General features: G+C 48.7%; 1 protein-coding gene across 10 annotated transcripts in view; it reads left to right on the forward strand.

Annotated features, from left to right (window-relative positions):
• The window catches only part of SAMD11 (sterile alpha motif domain containing 11), a 169,132-nt gene that overhangs the window by 134,528 nt on the left and 16,216 nt on the right, over positions 1–18,388 (forward strand). For all 10 annotated transcript variants that reach the window (XM_030222040.1, XM_030222039.1, XM_030222043.1 and 7 more), the window contains 3 exons: positions 2,202–2,358; positions 16,871–16,986; positions 17,173–17,251. In XM_030222040.1, the coding sequence (XP_030077900.1) occupies positions 2,202–2,358; positions 16,871–16,986; positions 17,173–17,251 (352 nt within the window). The remainder of the gene's footprint in view (positions 1–2,201; positions 2,359–16,870; positions 16,987–17,172; positions 17,252–18,388) is intronic.

The following is an 18,388-nucleotide window of genomic DNA, read 5'->3' on the forward strand; positions in this document are numbered from 1 at the left end:
TCGAGTCCGTCATAGAGCATATAGTTGAGGGCTAAGTGACTTACCCAAAATCACAAGAGTGTTTGTGTATGGTCCCTTTTCCTGGCTCTTGTTGCTATTCCTATTTCTCTGGCTGTCAGAGAGAGAGAGGAAAGAATGTGGGCTCGAGAATTCCCTTCTGCAGCCTGGGAACCCAGCGAGGAGCGTGTATTCCCATGGATAGGAAGGTCTGGGATCTTCTCTTGGGCATGTGGGAAGCTGTCTGTACCACAACATTGGGCTGTTTGGACACCCACAGAGCTCTTTATGCCTCCTTTAATGTGTGTTTCACTTTTTGTTGAAGAACACTATTTTTGTGCAAAATCTCTGTATGTTGCATTTTAGACACATGAATTGGGTGTTGCAAGTACAGCAGGAAGCATCTCAGTGTCATGCCTTTATGAAGGCTGCCAGCTTGCTTTTAGTGGGTGTAGAGATGTATATCTAGACCCTTCTAGCTTGGGTTCCCCTCCCTCCTGTGTACACAGCCTGTGAGGCAACTTCTTACTAGTTCTCTGTATGGGGGTGTATTTGTGCCTTCATACATCTGTGTTTTCAGAGGAGTCACTGCCCAGTCAGGAAGCAACAGTGGTTTCTTGTCTGACTAAAGCTGTGGGCAGTCACAAGAGAGAGAGAGAGAGAGAAAACTGGCAACAGGAAACAGGAAGAGTGAAAGTAGGAACGAAAGTAGGAGGCAGGAGAACACGAGTGTGGGGGAACCTCCTTGTGGTTAACGATGTGACAAGCTGTAGACACTGCTCATTTCTGCAGGGTACTCCCCAGTACTACAGGGAGTTTTCTCAGCAGTAACTAAACAGCTACCCATCATAGGATGACAGTGCTTTTAGGATTCACCTATAAAGTCTCCCCCACCTCCAGTAAACTGCCTCCTGAGAGGTCTGTAATGCTTCTTAAGGTCTTCGCTTGTGTGTGGGTTTTTTATTTTCTCAGTGTACAGATCCAGACAGAGGTTAGAAAGGTGAAGCCAGCTGCTGCCTACAGGCTAAATACCTAATGCGTTTTCCGTGGGAATCTAGAATCTTCTCTTGAGGGCTGATGGGGGAAGGACAGGTTTCCAGTTTGGAGTAGTCCAGGAACGGCTCACTCCTCTGGGAGATTGGCCACAGAATTTGGAACATGAACAGAAGCCCATGGAGTGTCTGTGTTGTGATAAGGGCAATAGTGTAACAGGATGTAGTCTGGTTCTGATAAAACATCTAAACCCGAGACCTCCAGTCCCATCTCTTCATGGTTTTCTGTTGATTAGTTAGTTGGGACAGATTGTGTCTGCAGAGTCTGATGTTCTCCCCCTCCCCCCAGTCCTCCTACGGTGTAGGACTTGATGCTTCACCAGATTTAAAGCGTTCTCTCAGGCAAAAGGATTCTTGCTTTGTATTTTGTGTTTTCGACTAATAAGCAGCAAGAATTTGGCGCTGTGAAGAGCCTAAGACTGATGCTGCTACAGGTCTCTTAGTGAGTCCAGTGGGAGCAGAGGGTGCCAGTGGGGTTGGGCAGGCTCTCAAGGTTTCAGGAGAGTAGGCAGCTGGCTGACAGGTGGATTTAAATAAATGGGGACCAAGGCCTGAGGGGATGATTCAGGTGCATTGCTGCATACAAAGACATCCCAGAAGTGCCTCATTATTCAGGGGTAATGGAACACCTTTTTGGCCAAGGAACCAATCCCTGTCACATTCTGAAGCTCTATAGTTGATGCTGTGTTGGGCAAAATATTGGTAGGGCCATGGCCCAAGTGACCCACCCCATTCCACTGCCTATGCCTTTCTCTTATTTATCTACCGAGAGAAAAGAGGTAAAAGTAGTATCCCAGAAATTAGCTTAAAGAGATTTTAAAGCCTGTTTTAAAAAGCCGTGAGAGACAAATAGGCAGGAAGAGACAGTTGAAGGCTTGGTGAGGACAAGAGTGGGGTGCTAGAGATGAAGTGACAGTGCAAGGGTTAAACATGAGGTCAGGCAGGCAACTATGATACTCCCCTAGGAATGAAATTAGGAAGAGGCTAGATGGACCTTCCAGTGCTTACTGTCCATCAAACACTGTGTGTCTGTGAGAGTTTGGGCAGAAGAATGAAAGCCCCCCCCAGAGAGGATGTGATGAGGGCCTAATGGTCATGGGTGCATTATATTTGCAGGTATGGGTGGTTGAAGGATGTTTCTTCTCTTCACAGATGTCCTGCGAGCTCGTCAAGAGGCTGCAGCGGCAGTGGTGGCAGTGAGGAATCCAGGGGCAATGGAGGCCCACATTCCACCCTCCAGTAACTCATCCAGTCAGCGGCGGAAGCAGGGCCTTCCACAGCACAGAGACTCCTCACACTTCAGTGAAAGGTACAGTGCAGAGCTCCTGGGCTACTGCAAGATAGCAGAGAACGCTGCAAGGTCCTGCCCCTAAGAGCTGACAGTCTGTGGTGGTTGAACAGAATGAAGCTGTGACATGGTGCATTACTGGACTTGTCTGTACAGATAGACATGACAGCCCCTGCGCTACGGAGCTCACAATATAGTGAAGAGATTCATACAGAGCAACAGATTTCAGAAAATTGTATTTACCTCAGTAAACCTGGTTAAAATTGCGAAGACTGATTTAGAAGAACCAGAGTTTAAGGTTTAACAGCAACCTCAGAAAGGTGGAATTTTAGGTAGGATTTGAATACGGTCAGAGAGGTTGCAAGGGACATAAATTCGGGAAGGTCGTATCAAGTATACTGTGGAGCAAAGAAGAAAGTGCAAAGCCAGAGGTTAGTAATAGAAGAGGCCCAGTGAAGGGCAGTTTGTGAGGAGATTGTAAGGGTGGATAAGAGAGGAAAAATAATGAAGTTGCTGTGTGGAGGGATTAAACTGTACAAGGAAATAGATGGGAAGCCAATGTAGTGACTGAAGGAGAGGGGTTGCTGGAGGAAGTGGGGAGGCCTGAGAGGTGTAATTTCTAATAGTTGTGGGATTAGAACTTGGATCTGTCCTACCTCTAGGCTGTATTGCTTAGCTGATGATGGGGCCTCTGCGGCCATTTTCTTGTACTGACTTTGGCAGCCTCTGCAGTTCAGTGTGTGTATGTGTATGTGGTGTTGGGGGGGGGGGGGGGGGGGGGGGGAGGGGGTACGTGAGTGTGGGTTATGTGATCGTATGTGTATCTTTCTTTACATCCTGTTTCTTCTTCCAAACCTGCCTCTTAAATCTTAAAATCAAACATTCAAAAGCCAGGAACAGGAGAGGTTTCAAAACTGTTTAATTTGGCAGCAAATCACACACACACAAAACTGTATTTGTAGGAGAGCTTAAGGTTGGGGAGGGGGGACTGAGAAGGGAGGGGAAGAAGGGGAGGAAAGTGATGATGATGATGGGGGTAGGAGGAGAGAAGGTGAAGAATGAAAGGTGGCAGAAAAGGTAATGAAGAGCGGAGGAGAGGTGTGAAAGTCATGGGTTCCATAGCTGTTCAGGCACTCATGGGGCAGCAGAGGCTAGTGTGAGGGGTTGTGCAGTGTGCAGTCCTGGGTTTGGATTGTCCTCAGGACTTCTCTCCCATCTTTTCAGCTGTAGCATGAGCTGAGTTACATTAATGACCGGGGGGGGGGGGGGGGGTTGTTCCTGTTTCCGCCCTGGTCCCTGGGAGCTGTGTATCTGTCCCTGTGGGCTCTGTCCTCATTCCTGCCCCATCGCCACGGGCTCTGTCTCCATCTCCGCCCTGTCCCTGCAGGCCCTGCATCCATCCTTGCAGGTTCTGTCCCTGTCCCCACCCCCACGGGCTCAGTCCTCATTTGTAAAAGCCTCAAACACTTATGATTTTATATTTAAATCTTTTTATTAAAGTATAAAAAGGAACAATATTCTGTGCAACTGTTGTTTTATAATAGCTGACTCATACTAACCCCAAGGAATCCAAGTCCACCCTGTTGAAATGTCCAGGGGTACAAAATACAACCCGCTCTGTATTCCGTAGCAAGGGAGAAATATGCCCTATGAAGCACTATTATGATTTTTTAATCTGTGGATGAATAATAAATCATCAACAATCTCAGGATTCAGTCTAGCTCTCCTGCAGTAGAAAATGTCTTCTCAGAAGATGTGCTGGTAGCAGGAACGCACAGGATCCCCCGTGCAAATTTTGCCAGTTGTGGCCAGTACTTTTGCTTGTTTTTCCAAAAAATCAAACCATCTTCGTCTGCATCACTCAAACATAAATAACTGTCCAATTCATTAACAGCTTTCAAAGTGGAGAATGACATGGGGACAAAGTTTGTCCCTGTCCCATTCTCTAGTTACAATCAAAGCAGTTTACATATTACATTGAGGTACTTATTTTGTACCAGGGGCAATAGAGGGTTAAATAACTTGTACAGAGTCATATGGAGCAGCAGTGGGAGTTGAACCCATTTCCCTAGCTTCTCAGGCCACTGCACTAACTATTAGGCTACTCCTCCACAGGTATTTGTGGAGGTGCAACCTAATACAGGTATTTCCTTGATCTAAAAGGCTTATGTTCTTGGGGGCCGATATTCAAAGCAATTGAAGTAGGCAGGAGCCTCTCCTGCCTGCTTAAATCACTTCCGGCTACCTCAGTGGGGATATTCAGCAGCACTTAACTGCTGAACATCGGGCAGGCACCCACATAACTATTTTTTTAAAATCCCTCCCTGCTTCCCTCCATCCCCTCCTCCCCTTCATGGTTTCCGAAGTTCCTCATGATGTCGGGGTAGACCCCCCCCCCCCGGTCCTACCTGGTTCCCTAGCGGTCCAGCAGGATTCTTTGGGGGCAGGAGCACAGCCCCCTCACTTCTGCCTCCTGGCGGCTACTTTTCAAAATGTCTGCCGCGACCTCTTGCTGCACTTTGAGAAGTACAGCGAGAGAAAGGGAGGGGACGGACTTCGGAAACTGCTGGGGTGGAGGAATGGAGGGAGGCAGGGAGGGGATCTGGAGGGTTGTTGCTGCCTGAATTATCCCCCAATATTCAGTGCCGGGCAGGCTGCCAGAGCTTATGTGGGTCCCGGCCTGATACTCAGCCAGGTCCTGCACAACTCTCTTATGCGGGCCCGGCTGAATATTAGCCTGGCCCGCATAAGCTCTGGCAGCCTGCCCGGCACTGAATATTGGGGGATAATTCAGGCAGCAACAACTGCTGCCGACTGAATATGGGGGGATTTGTACTTCAGGCAGTGGAGGTTGAAGTGACCTGTACAGAGTGACAAGGAACATCAGTGGAATTTGAACTGTGGCTTCGCTGGTTCTCAGCCCACTGCTGTAATTTTTATTTCTTTCAGTTAAAGCCGTTATCAAGTTTACAGATCTATTTGCACAAATGAAAACAAAAATAGCTACATTTAAAAATATACAGAGGTATGTTCTTTAGTGTCTGAGTATTGCTACTATACAGAGAAATGTAATACTCGCCCCTGAAAACCCCCTAAACCTGCTCCACTTTCTGTGGATAACAACCAAAGGTTATCTGTTCAGAACCCCAGGAAATTACAAAAGCAGTTATGCAGTCAGTGTAAGTGCATCTGAAAATTGATCCTACAGTGACTTATTCTTACTCCCACCATCTGGGTGTAAAAAAGGGAAACCCCTCAACCTCCCATAACACCAGACATCCCAAAAGGAAGTTCACCAAGGCAAGTAACACATCATGTACAGTGGTTAGGTCCCTGTCCCAGAGGGCTTACAGTCTAACTTTGTACCTGAGGCAGTAAAGAGTGAATTGGCTTGCCCAAGTTACTACTACTACTACTACTTAACATTTCTAGAGCGCTACTAGGGTTACGCAGCGCTCTACAAATTAACGAATAAGGACGGTCCCTGCTCAGAAGAGCTTACAATCTAAAAGTTCCCAAGGAGCAGCAGTATGAGAAGCCAGATTTGAAGTCTGGCTTCCCTGGTTCTCAATCTACTGCTCTAACCATTAGGCCATGCCTCTGTTTGGACTCATATGATGTGTTCATAGAGGGCTTGATATAAGAAACTGTGATATCCTTTAGCACAGTGGGTTATTGAGGCTTTTCTTGCACTAATATCACTACACAATGTAGTAAGAGTGGTATCACAGAAAAATCCACAGAACATGCTAAATGTTTGTGTGGGTAGTGTGGGAGCTAAAGGGTCATTGAAAGCGAAGCGCGGCACTTTGGTGTAAAGGAAAACCCCCTGTTTACTAAGTCACGTTAATGTCGACACAGCCCATTCACTTTGAATGGGTTGTGTTGGCGTTTCCGCGCGGCTTAGTAAACAAGGGGGTTACTTTACACCATTGGGAGTACAGATTTTTTCTTAGCACATGCTTTAGGGGACTTGTGCACAGAAGATGAGTGGAGTAGCCTAGTGATTAGAGCACTGGGCTGACAACAAGGGGAGCCCGGTTCAAAGCCCACCGCTGCTCCTTGTGATCTTGGGCAAGTCGCCAAACCCTCCATCGCCTCAGGTACAAACCTAGGCTGTGAGCCCTCTAGGGACAGGGAAAAAATACCTATTGTACCTGCATGTAACTCAGCTGAACTACTACTGAAAAGGTCTGCTATATCGCAAGTAATAAATGTAGGTCTAATGCATGGCTTCAGAATAACCAGGTCAGTACTGGCTTACTAATGTCTGCTAGAGAAATAACTAATCAGACAGGATTTCAAGCAATTCTGTGCAGCTATGAGAGGGACAAAGAAGAGAGGGGCCTTTTCCCTGTTCCTTAGAGAATAAGAAAGCAAATATCTTTGTATTCTAAGGGTCCTCTAGGTAGCTATATTTTGGGGGGACTCCGCTGGGGGAAGAGACTGTATTAATGGAGGTGCTACCTCCAGTGGTGATCTCAGTTAAGAACATAAGAATAGCTGGGTCAGATCAGTGGTCCATCTGGCCCAGTATCCTGCTTCCAACAGTGGCTAATCCAGGTCACAAGTACCTGGCAGAAACTCAATTAGTAGCAACATTCCATGTTTGATTAGGGACATCTAGCAACTCCATACTATTCTCTCCTAGGGTCTCTGGGGTTTTTATCCCTTACCCCAGTGGTTCCCAGACCTGGTCTTGGATACCCACAATGAATATTCATGAGAGAGATTTGCATGCATTGCTTCCACTGAATATTCCATGAATATTCACTGTGGATATTCTGAAAGTTGGGGTGCCTCCAGGACCAGGTTTGGGAACCACTGCCTTATCCTAATTTTCAGACAGCATTAGAGGAGCTCCTCAGCTTTCTCTTACAGATGCAGAGTCGCTAATGAAGGGGCTCGTTCTGTAACTCTTCTGTAACCCCTTTTTTAATGATCCCTTTTGACTGCTGAGGGTATTAAGTTGCCTCCTTGCTGGCAGCAATAACCAGGGTGCCCAGGGATTCATTTTTCCTTTGCCCATCCAGCACGTAGAAGAGAGTCACGGTCAGAATATATTTTCTTCCACTCTTTTCCTATGGGTCAGTGTTGTGGTTTCCCAGCTGGGAGGCCAGAGGCCGCCAGCAGCACATCAGAGAGATAAGATGTGGTTAGAATGAAAAGCCCATCTCAACTATCCAATGTGTAGCTCTGTAATGACTTTAAATATTGATTATCTGAAGGTCATTAGTGCTTATTGTAAAAGAAAGTCAATACTTTGTAAGCCCTGTGAAGTATTTGTCTCCTGTTAAAGGACATAGCAGATTTTAGTAATTCTGCTCATACCATCATCAGCACCAGGGAGAAAAGCAGGGAGACTCCAAGGAGGAGTGAAGGCAACTGGGGTGACGGGTTGCTGAAAACTGCCTGTACACTGAACCTGTCCCTTTCAGGTCACCTCCCTGTATTCTGCTACTTCTAGCCATATGATAGCGGGATGATGAGGGTAGCATACACCTCTTTCATTTCTGTAGTACGTTCTGATTACACAGCAGCAGTGAGGGTTGCTGTAAGTGGCTTGACAGAAGCCTTCAGTGGCTCTCATCTCTTGGGTGTGGAGAGGCAGACACAGAGCTACAGGCTGTGTGACTTGGGGCCACCCAAGAGGAGGAAGACAAGTGACATGGGTGAACAGCACAGGTTGATGGGAGTGGGAATGGGGGAGGTACAGTGAAAAGGTGCGACAAATAGAAATCTTGTGCTTCTAGTCTAAGGGGAAATCACTCATCAGATCAGGGGAAGGAAGCGGTGAAAGTATTGGCCAGTTTTACAATGCAGGTTACCCTAGCTGCAGTTCTAAGTTCAGGACACCGGACACATTTCCAGAGGTGAAACTGATTGTGGATATGAGGTTACACTCTAGAGCAGGGATTCTCAACCCAGTCCTCAGGACATACCTAGCCAGTTGGGTTTTCAGGATAACCACAAGGAATATACATGAGATAGGTGGTCATGCCCTACCTCCATTGTATGCAAATGTATTTCCTGCATTTTCATTGTGGGTATCCTGAAAAACTGACTGGTTAGGTGTGTTCTGAGGACTGGGCTGAAACCCCCTATTTTAGGGACATTGATACTGTAGAAATAGTGGCATTTACATGTGTAGATTGCAAATGGGTGAATGGTAATTTCAGAATGCTGCTACTTTAAAAATTGCTAATTATCCCTCCTTGCAAATTTTTCTCATGCCTTGTTTTTCCTTCTCAAACTAGTTGCATCAGTAACAAAAGTAGCCTGAATAACCTTTATTTCCTTTTCAGTTTCATTGATTCGTCTATCCGTGCTTTGTTTTTCTAGAATGTCCTTGTCCACCAAATGGTCCAGCTTAACCACTCTCTGCTGAAGAGTTATTTTGAAATAACATTGATTTTTCCCAAATCTACTAAGGTATTCTAAATCACCTCAAGGGTGAATTCAGATGGAGTCACTGTCAAAAAGGAAGGCAGTTCAGATTTCATCTCTAGGGAGTCGAGTTCAAGTGACTGCTCACCATTTACTGTGGCAGGCGCCTCGGGTCACTGAGCTGCGCCTGTCAATTAAGGGTACACATTTCGTCACCAGGTCAATGTTCTTTCCCCTCTTGCTGCACAGCGCTACTGCTAGCTCTGGAGCAGAGTGCTTGTAGCAGCCGTTGGGTTAACAGCTGGGAGGATGGTAGTCTAGGAGGGTGACTTCAGGCCCAAAGGGAGTGGTGGATCCTCCACTCATTGTTGACTCCCCAAGCAGGCTCTCGGCATTCTTCGATCGCGTCTTAGTGCCGAGTTTCGTCGTAAACGTTTCAGTAGCGCCTAGCTTGGGAGAACTGCTCCGCTGAGAGGAGCGAGCAGCAACTTTTACCTGACATTTGGGCATCGCGAAGGAAAAGATAAGGAGCAGAAACTTCAGCGTGTCTGATCAGGTAGCCATCTTGGGCATCTAGATTTAAATTTTGCATTTGCTAAACTAGTAACTTGATCCCCAGAGCAGTAGCACCCAGTACAGCCCCTGAATGTAAAAGAAAAAAAAGTTAGGTGCAGCCTAACATCCAAGGAATAACACTTCATAAGATGAGAATTGTGGAGCTGTGCATGTGAGCTGGGGCTACTTGTTATGCATTTAACAGTCATGTGCCTGTCAGGGTCATGAAACAGTTAAAGGCTGCCTGATTTCCTAAATTGTTTCCTATAAAGCTAACAGCATGTCTGCCAGTCTCCTCTCCCCATGATTAGGGCTAATTACGATTGAAGGGACATCTCCTAGCCTCCGTCAGGCAGCTTTAATTGGCCGTTATTCATCTGCGGGCTGTCCGGGGTGGCAGAGCACTTGGCAGCCCCACGACCAAGGCCTTGGCTAATTGTGAGGCCTCGGGGATTAGGGCAGGTGATTACACACTTCATGCTGTAATTACATAAGCATCACTTGGCTGCTGCCCCAGCTCCCAGCCGAAGGTCACGCACTGCCTTACCTGAGATTAATTGGAGTGCGAGGCGCTGGCAGAGCGCTTATGCGATTAGCATTAACATTTCAGCAGCGACGGATCGATCGGTGGCTGGGCTCCAGACACGGCTGGCTCGGCAATTAGTTTAGAGGAGAGCGGGAAGTGGAAGGGCTCATTAGGAAACAACTGCAGGCAGGTCCTGTAATTTCATTTCTTCTTGTAAGCCCCCACCCTGAAGCTTCCCCCCCCCCTCACTACCTGCTGGTGGGATGCTGAGCTGTGCTGTTAATGGTGCAGTACACAGGGGAACCCTGCAGTGCTGCAGATGCAGTGCCTGGATGAGATTTTAGCTGGCAGAGGAAGAGATTACCAGCAGTTTCCCACCCAGGTTGTCTTTCTGCTACCCTGATCCTGTTGGAGTCTGATAACCTGGCTTGAGAATCACGTTTTGGCTGTTGCTGGATCTGGAAGCCAGATGGGGTCTACTAGGGAGGATAATTTATGGTGAAGGTCTGAGTACAAAAATCTACAGAGACCGGATGTAGCAACAGAGTGGATAGAATGAAAGTGTTTTAAAAATCTGGAGATGAGGGAGGGTTTTGTAAGCTGTGCCATCACAAGCTATACTCATAAGTACATAAGTAATGCCACACTGGGAAAAGACCAAGGGTCCATCGAGCCCAGCATCTTGTCCACGACAGCGGCCAATCCAGGCCAAGGGCACCTGGCAAGCTTCCCAAACGTACAAACATTCTATACATGTTATTCCTGGGATTTTGGATTTTTCCAAGTCCGTTTAGTAGCGGTTTATGGACTTGTCCTTTAGGAAACCGTCCAACCCCTTTTTAAACTCTGCTAAGCTAACTGCCTTCACCACATTTTCCGGCAATGAATTCCAGAGTTTAATTACACGTTGGGTGAAGAAAAAGTTTCTCCGATTTGTTTTAAATTTACTACACTGTAGTTTAATCGCATGCCCCCTAGTCCTAGTATTTTTGGAAAGCGTGAACAGATGCTTCACATCCACCTGTTCCACTCCACTCATTATTTTATATACCTCTATCATGTCTCCCCTCAGCCGTCTCTTCTCCAAGCTGAATAGCCCTAGCCTCCTTAGTCTTTCTTCATAGGGAAGTCGTCCCATCCCCGCTATCATTTTAGTCGCCCTTCGCTGCACCTTTTCCAATTCTACTATATCTTTCTTGAGATGCGGCGACCAGAATTGAACACAATACTCAAGGTGCGGTCGCACCATGGAGCGATACAAAGGCATTATAACATCCTCACACCTCACACCTCAGGACCAGAGAGAGAGACAGTCAGTGTGTGTATGGCAGAGGCGTAGCCAGACCTTGAGGTGGGGGGGAGGGGGCACAGGGCCGTGCCGATGCGGTAAGCGAAGTAAGCGCCGCAGGGGGGCGCCCACCTCTGGAGGGCGCCACCGCGGTGCTTACCCTCGCCCCGCGCCCCCGAGGACTTTAAATTACCTGGTCGCAGGCTGCAGCAGCGTCGGTGAAAGCGCTGCCGACGTCTCCCTTCCCTTGCACTCATTGGTTCCCTCAGTGTCCCGCCTTCTTCTGACGTCAGAAGAAGGCGGACACTGAGGGAACCAAGAGCGCGGTGGGGGCGGTCCGCCCCGGGTGTCAGCGGGTGGGAGGTGCTCCGCTCCCGCTGCTCCCACCCTACCTTCTTAAAAAAAAAAAAAATCAGTAAAGCGGCGTGGCAGGCAGCGCAGCTTCGCGTCTGCCCTGCTTGTAAAACAAGTAGATCTCCTCATCGGGCCTTCGCTCACTGGGTCCCGCCCTCCTCTGAGGTAACTTCCTATTTCCTCGAGGGCGGCACCCAGTGAGCGAAGGCCCGATGAGGAGATCTACTTGTTTTACAAGCAGGGCAGACGCGAAGCTGCGCTGCCTGCCACGCCGCTTTACTGATTTATTTTTTTTTTAAGAAGGTAGGGTGGGAGCAGCGGGAGCGGAGCACCCCCCCCCCCCACCCGCTGTCATCTCGACAGAGCTGGTAGTCGGGTCGGATCAGGGGTGCCCAGATGGCAGAAGGGGATGGGGATGGGGAGGGGAGCCCAGATGACAGAAGGGGATGGGGAGCCCAGATGACAGAAGGGGATGGGGAGGGGTGCCCAGATGGCAGAAGGGGATGGGGATGGGGAGGGGATGGGAGGGGAGCCCAGATGACAGAAGGGGATGGGAGCCCAGATGACAGAAGGGGATGGGGAGGGGTGCCCAGATGACAGAAGGGGATGGGGTGCCCAGATGACAGAAGGGGATGGGGAGGGGTGCCCAGATGACAGAAGGGGATGGGGTGCCCAGATGACAGAAGGGGATGGGGTGGGGTGCCCAGATGACAGAAGGGGATGGGGTGCCCAGATGGGAGAAGGGGATGGGGAGGGGAGCCCAGATGGGGTCTGGGGCTGAAAGGGAAGGCCCTAATGCAAGGCATGTGGATGAAGGGAGCTGGAACTGGGGGCTGAAAAGGAGGGTAGGTGGGATAAGGGGGCTAGTACTGGGACTGGGGGCTGAAAAGGGACAAGAGCTGAAACTCTGGGGACTGGGGGCTGAAAAGAAGACAGGGAGAAGTGGCTGGGGCTGAAGCTCGGGACTAGTGAGAGAAAAGGGCTGCGTTTGAAACTGGGGGCTGAAAAGGGGACAGGGAGAAGTGGCTGGGGGCCGAAGCTCAAGACTGGTGGGAGAAAAGGGCTAGGGCTGAAACTGGGGACTGGTGGGATAGTGGGGCTGGAACTGGGGGCTGAAAAAAAGGGGCAGAGAGAGGGGACAGATCCTAGATGGAAGGGGGAGTGAGAGGGACCTTGATGGATGGGAGAGGGAGGGCAAATGGTGGATTGAGCGGACAGAGAGAAAGGGCAGACAGTGGATGGAAGCGATAGAAAGGGCAGACAGTGAATGGAAGGGAGAGAGAGAGAGGGCAGACAGGGGCAGATGGTGGATGGAAGGGGCAGAGATAGAGGGCAGATGTAGATGGAAGGAGCAGGGAGAGAGGGCAGACATTGGATGAAGGGGACAGCAGAGAGGGCAGACACTGGATGGCAGAGAGAGAACAAAGACAGATGCTGGATGGAAGGAAGGCAGTGAAAAGAAGATGAGGAAAGCAGAAACCAGAGACAACAAACTGTAAATAAAATATTTACTTTTATTTTTTTGCTTTAGGATACAGTAGTATTGTAGCTGTGTTAATAAATGTTTATAATAGGTAATCTTTTTATTGGACTAATTTTAATACATTTTGACTAACTTTCGGAGAACAAAACCCCCTTCCTCAGGTCAGGATAGGATACTGTAACAGCACTATACTGTATTGACCTGAGGAAGGATGTTTTGGCCTCTGAAAGCTAAATGTATTAGTCCAATAAAATGGTATTATTTTATTTTCTATATTTGTTTTATTTCTATTTGTTAATTTGTAAAGTGGTGATTGGTTCTTGTTAGTTTTTTTCAAATTTACATCTGCAGTCTTTATATTTTGCACAGTACTAGGGGACATTTTCTGTTTCTGTGGTGTTGCATTGTATGCAGAGTCTGGCATCTTGGGGGTTCAGTTTAATTTTTGTCTAAATAGCGTTTGGAATATGTCCACTTTGAGAATTTACATCTGCTATCTTATTTTGCAATGTATAGCAATTTGTTTCTAAGAATATTGCTGACAATTCCTGTCAGTGTGGCAAGTGGTGAGTGATCATTTTCACCGGGGGGGGGGGGGCGTGATCATTTTCACGGGGGGGTAGGGGCGCCAACTGATAGTCTGCAGGGGGGCGCCAGAGACCCTAGGCACGGCCCTGAGGGGGCATTTTGGTCTACCGCCCTGCTGCCACCCCCTGCTGCTGCCTCGCTGCTCCTCTACACCACCTCACCCCCCCAACTGCCTTGCCGCCCTGCTGCTCCCCGTCCACTGCCGCCACAAATACCTTGGCTGGTGGGGGTCCCCAACCCCTGCCAGTTGAAGCCTTCTTGCCACGTTGCCTGCCCTGCTTTTTCTTCCCTTCATGTCCTGCTTGCTCCTTTTAGTGAAATTGAGCATGCCGGAGACCGGCGCTGGACGAAGGCTTCAGCTGGTGGGGGTTGGCGACCCCGCCAGCAAAACCAGGGGCCCAGAGCAAATTTGGGGGGGCCCAAGCCCCTGTGGCCCCACGTAGCTACGCCACTAGTGTATGGCCAGGGGGACTGGGATTATGAACCTGTCAGTATGGTGGTGTACAGGTGTCCATGGTTTCTAGGTGCTGTGGCTATTGTTCCCCCTCATATCTTCTTGGCTTGTGAAGGGGGAAATGAAGCAACCCCGGAAAAGTTACTACAGGGCACTTTTCCTTTGCGTCTGACAGAAATTTTGAGTCAGGGGTGCCAACTGAAGAAAATGTTTTACTGAGTGTTCCAGATTTTTACCATCACTGACTGCGCACAGCTCAACTGACCCCAAGCTGCGATTTGCTCCTTTATAATTTTGAGACATACAGTCCCCAGTGCCTGGGTACCATAACTTGGCAGAGCCTGAGCTTACAGCAGGATGTTCTTAGTGACTTGAAAAATATGTGTGTGTATATTGTACACACAATAACAAAAGCAATTCATTTTTATGTTTTGCTAGGGACATAAAATTAATTTCATAGATGTCTTGGAGTTTTGTTTTTCCCCTTTGGTACTGCCAGTAAATCGACAGTTGACAGCCCTGTTTGGATGTTTTGTTGACACACATGAGTTTGGGGTATCTCTTCCTGTGAAATCTATTGGGGTCCAGGGCTGCTCTGAATCTTCTTGCTTTTGGTGTCTGGCCAGAAGAAGGTCACATTCTGCAGATGGGAAGGATATGATTTCAGATGGCATGCAGTAGTGCATGCTGAGCATCTGGGCAGTGCAGCAGACTCAGAGAGAAAAGGGCACTGTGGCTGGGGGAATAATGTGGGCAGCCGTGACCTACCCCTAGCCCTGCCATTTCTGCTGCTTACCTATCTCGTCTGCCTCAACAGGCTAAGGATAGCTTCCCCCAGGAGAAATGATCAGCCACGCAGTTGTATTAATGGTAAAATATCAGGCCAAACTTGTATTAAATATATGAACATGCTATTTAAAGAACTTGGTACCTGAGCTACCTAGTACCTTTGATCTAACCATCATACAGGCCCGCCATATTATCCAGCAAGGCCTTCTGTTACTTTTGCACGGGGGGGGGGGGGGGGGGGGGGGAGTAGCACCAGCCATGAAGCAAGGTTGCCATGTCCTGCGCCCGCTTAATTGTGAGCAGCTCATTGTTCTAGGGGTACACCAGCCCTGCAAACAGGGCACCCCTCTCAATCAATCATTCTCTAGTCCATCGATTTCCTTTCTGGCCCGGGGTACTTCAGCGGACTTGCCCCAGGCTCTCCCACAACCCGCTGCGGCCTGTGTGCTGTGCAAACTGTTCACCCCTTTTCCCTTCTATTTTGTAGCCGATTCAAAGTCTGGCGGGTTTGGCCTCGCTGTTCCAAAGTCTGGCGGGTTTGGCTTTGCTGTTCCTTTTGTTGGTTGCTTGGGTCGTGAGTTTTTTCCTTTGGTCTTCGACTTGTTGGCTGGCATGCTTTTTTCCTGTCCCGGACACAGAACACCGCCTTGTCCTTCTGGTTGCTGATATAGGCACTATGCCTGTTGCTCCGGCCCTGCGTCGCTCGCTTTTGTGTGTCCTGATGACTGCATTGGCTGGGGTAGCGGCTGTGTCATTTGTACTGTTCCTGAGGTGTCCATGATGTCTGCCCACAGCTTTTCCCTCTCACAGAGGCCGTTCTCCATGATGGAGGTCCTATGCAGCAAACTGTGGTCACAGATGAGCCAACAGAAGGAGCGACAGGGGTTTCCTGCAGGCTAGAAATGCTTGTATGAATGGCCCTGGCTAGAAACTGCATGGGGGAATGGTGAACCCTTAATAGCAGCGCTGGTTATTAGGCATCGACAATGGTGAATTTACCCTGGGTCCATGCACCTCCTTGGGGTCTCAGCGCCGCTGTTGCTCCGGTACTGCCAAGCGCTCTGGGAAAAGTTTGCAGTACAGGTGCGTTCGCAGCCTCCTCACAAGCCGCCTGTGCCTTACATGCCTCGTGGTTGTGGCATATTTATTTATTTTATTTATATTTTTGTTACATTTGTACCCCGCGCTTTCCCACTCATGGCAGGCTCAATGCGGCAGGCAATGGAGGGTTAAGTGACTTGCCCAGAGTCACAAGGAGCTGCCTGTGCTGGGAATCGAACTCAGTTCGTCAGTTCCCCAGGACCAAAGTCCACCACCCTAACCACTAGGCCACTCCTCCACTGTTGCTACTATTTGAGATTGAAGTCGGCCCTTGCAGATCACCAATGTGGCCGCGCAGGCTTCTGCTTCTGTGAGTCTGACGTCCTGCACGTACGTGCAGGACGTCAGACTCACAGAAACAGAAGCCTGCGCAGCCTTCTACATGGAATGTTGCTAGTGGAATAGCAACATTCCATGTAGAATCTCCAATAGTATCTATTTTATTTTTGTTACATTTGTACCCTGTGCTTTCCCACTCATGGCAGGCTCAATGCGGCAGGCAATGGAGGGTTAAGTGACTTGCCCAGAGTCACAAGGAGCTGCCTGTGCTGGGAATCGAACTGGGAAGCGACCGTTCCTTCCCATCGTCTCAGGTCGGTGACGTGTGCCTCTTTGTGTCTCCCGCAATACTTGGGAGCTGTGCATGTCATGGGGGGGGGGCAGGGCTAGGGACACAGTGCCAAGTTATCCCTGGCACCCTGGCCCGTGGTCTCTTTACAGGACTAATCCCAGCAAGGTTAACTGTGCCTTTCATCTCTCCCAGCTATGTCCCTGAATGATGTCTGTGCTTCCATAGGTAGAAATAGGGTAATGTGGCGCACTCATTTCTAACAGATCTTGGGCAGATAAAATAGAAGACACATCCCGAAAGTGGGTCTGTGCCATAATAAGATCTCTTTTTAAGAAACAGCTGGGTTTTCCTTTCCGTCATGTTCTTAATTTGCCCCTAATTACACACACCTCACAGTATTGAATGTCTATAATTTGATCCTATCTTGCTTTTTACAGGGAGATGTCACACCCTCCTCCTCTGCTTTCACCTCAGAGTGCCCCTCACATCGCACTAGGTCCCCACCTACGCCCACCCTTCCTGGGGGTGCCTTCTGCCCTATGCCAGACACCAGGTGAGTTGGAGTGCTGCCTCCTAGTGGAAATGTGCTGTCAGAAGAGGAGGCAGGGCTTTAAGCGGCTTCTGTGAGTGCAAGCTCCTTCATTGGTGGGGGGGGGGGGGGGGGGGGGGAGATAAAGGGGATGCACTCTCCTGATGAGAGCTGGGTCTTTGCACTAAACCTGGTCATCTCTGTCTCTAGGATACGGGTTTTTGCAGCCAGCGCAGGCAGAAATGTTTGCACGACAGCAAGAGATGATGCGGAAACAAAATCTTGCCAGGTAATGTTAGAACTAACTAGAAACACAAGCTGCACATATACAGCCTCTGCTTCCCTCCCCTTCAGACAGAGCTTACCTAATTCCAAGAGGAAGATTAGATTGATCCTGATTTCAATGGTAGAATCAGGGACCACAAATTGAGTGCATTTAAGATCTAAGTTCAAAAGCAGGAGTGGCCAAAAGGTTTCCCTCCTAAAACTGAGTAACAGATCAGCTCTGTCTCCTCCTCTCTTTCCTTTGAGCATATATTGACACATTTTCTCTCTTCTCGTGGTTAAAAATTGATAATATTTACCCAAAATACAATGTTTGCATCAATACATTTAAATTAAAAAAAGAGAAATATACAAAAACATAAAACAAAACAAAGTAGGCTTCTGGGCGTTTATCATTTGAAAATTGAGGGGTTTATTTTTCAGGTAATTCAGTGCTTTGGCAGGCTAAGAAAAATATATGGGTTTATTAGTGCATTTGTGTTGCAAAATGTGTGTTCTTTTAGATGGATTCCATTAAATGATTCACAACACTCTGTTCACCTCGCTCATCATTCCCATCACACCGTCTCTCTCTCCCTCAGTTCCATTCCCTGCACCCCAAGTTCTTTTTCACACTCCCGCAGTCTTCACTTGCCCTCCCAAACCATCTTTCTCTCTCAATCTAGCTCAATACCTGCCCCCGCTCTTCCATCCAAGGCCTCTTCCTCCCACCAGTCCTATTCTCTTCCTCTCCACAAGCTTTCTCTTTCTCTCTGGTCCTCCTCTAAGGTTCCCTACCCAATGAGTCTTCCCTCCACTCTCGCTTCTTGAGTTCCTGCTTTCTCCTCCTCAATCATCTTTCTCTCCGTCCCATCTTCTAGGCCCTGCTAAACCCTTTCCCCAAACCCCATCCTCATATCCATGTCCCTTCTCTTTCCCACCCAAGTTCCCATCAAACCCAATTCTTGCTATGCCTCCTTCCTCCTTCCTCCTTTTGCTACTCATTACACAGACCTGTAGCTCTCCTTTCCTTCATCTGCATTGTCCACCCCCCCCCCCCAACTTCCCTCAGCGAGGGCTTCCTTCAGCAGAGAAAGCCCCTGCTACTGGTGCTGTCACCGCAACCACCCCCCCCCCCCCATTTGCCTGCATGTGAGCATGC

The sequence above is a fragment of the Microcaecilia unicolor genome, chromosome 13, assembly GCF_901765095.1.
Source record: "Microcaecilia unicolor chromosome 13, aMicUni1.1, whole genome shotgun sequence".
Lineage (NCBI taxonomy): Eukaryota > Metazoa > Chordata > Amphibia > Gymnophiona > Siphonopidae > Microcaecilia > Microcaecilia unicolor.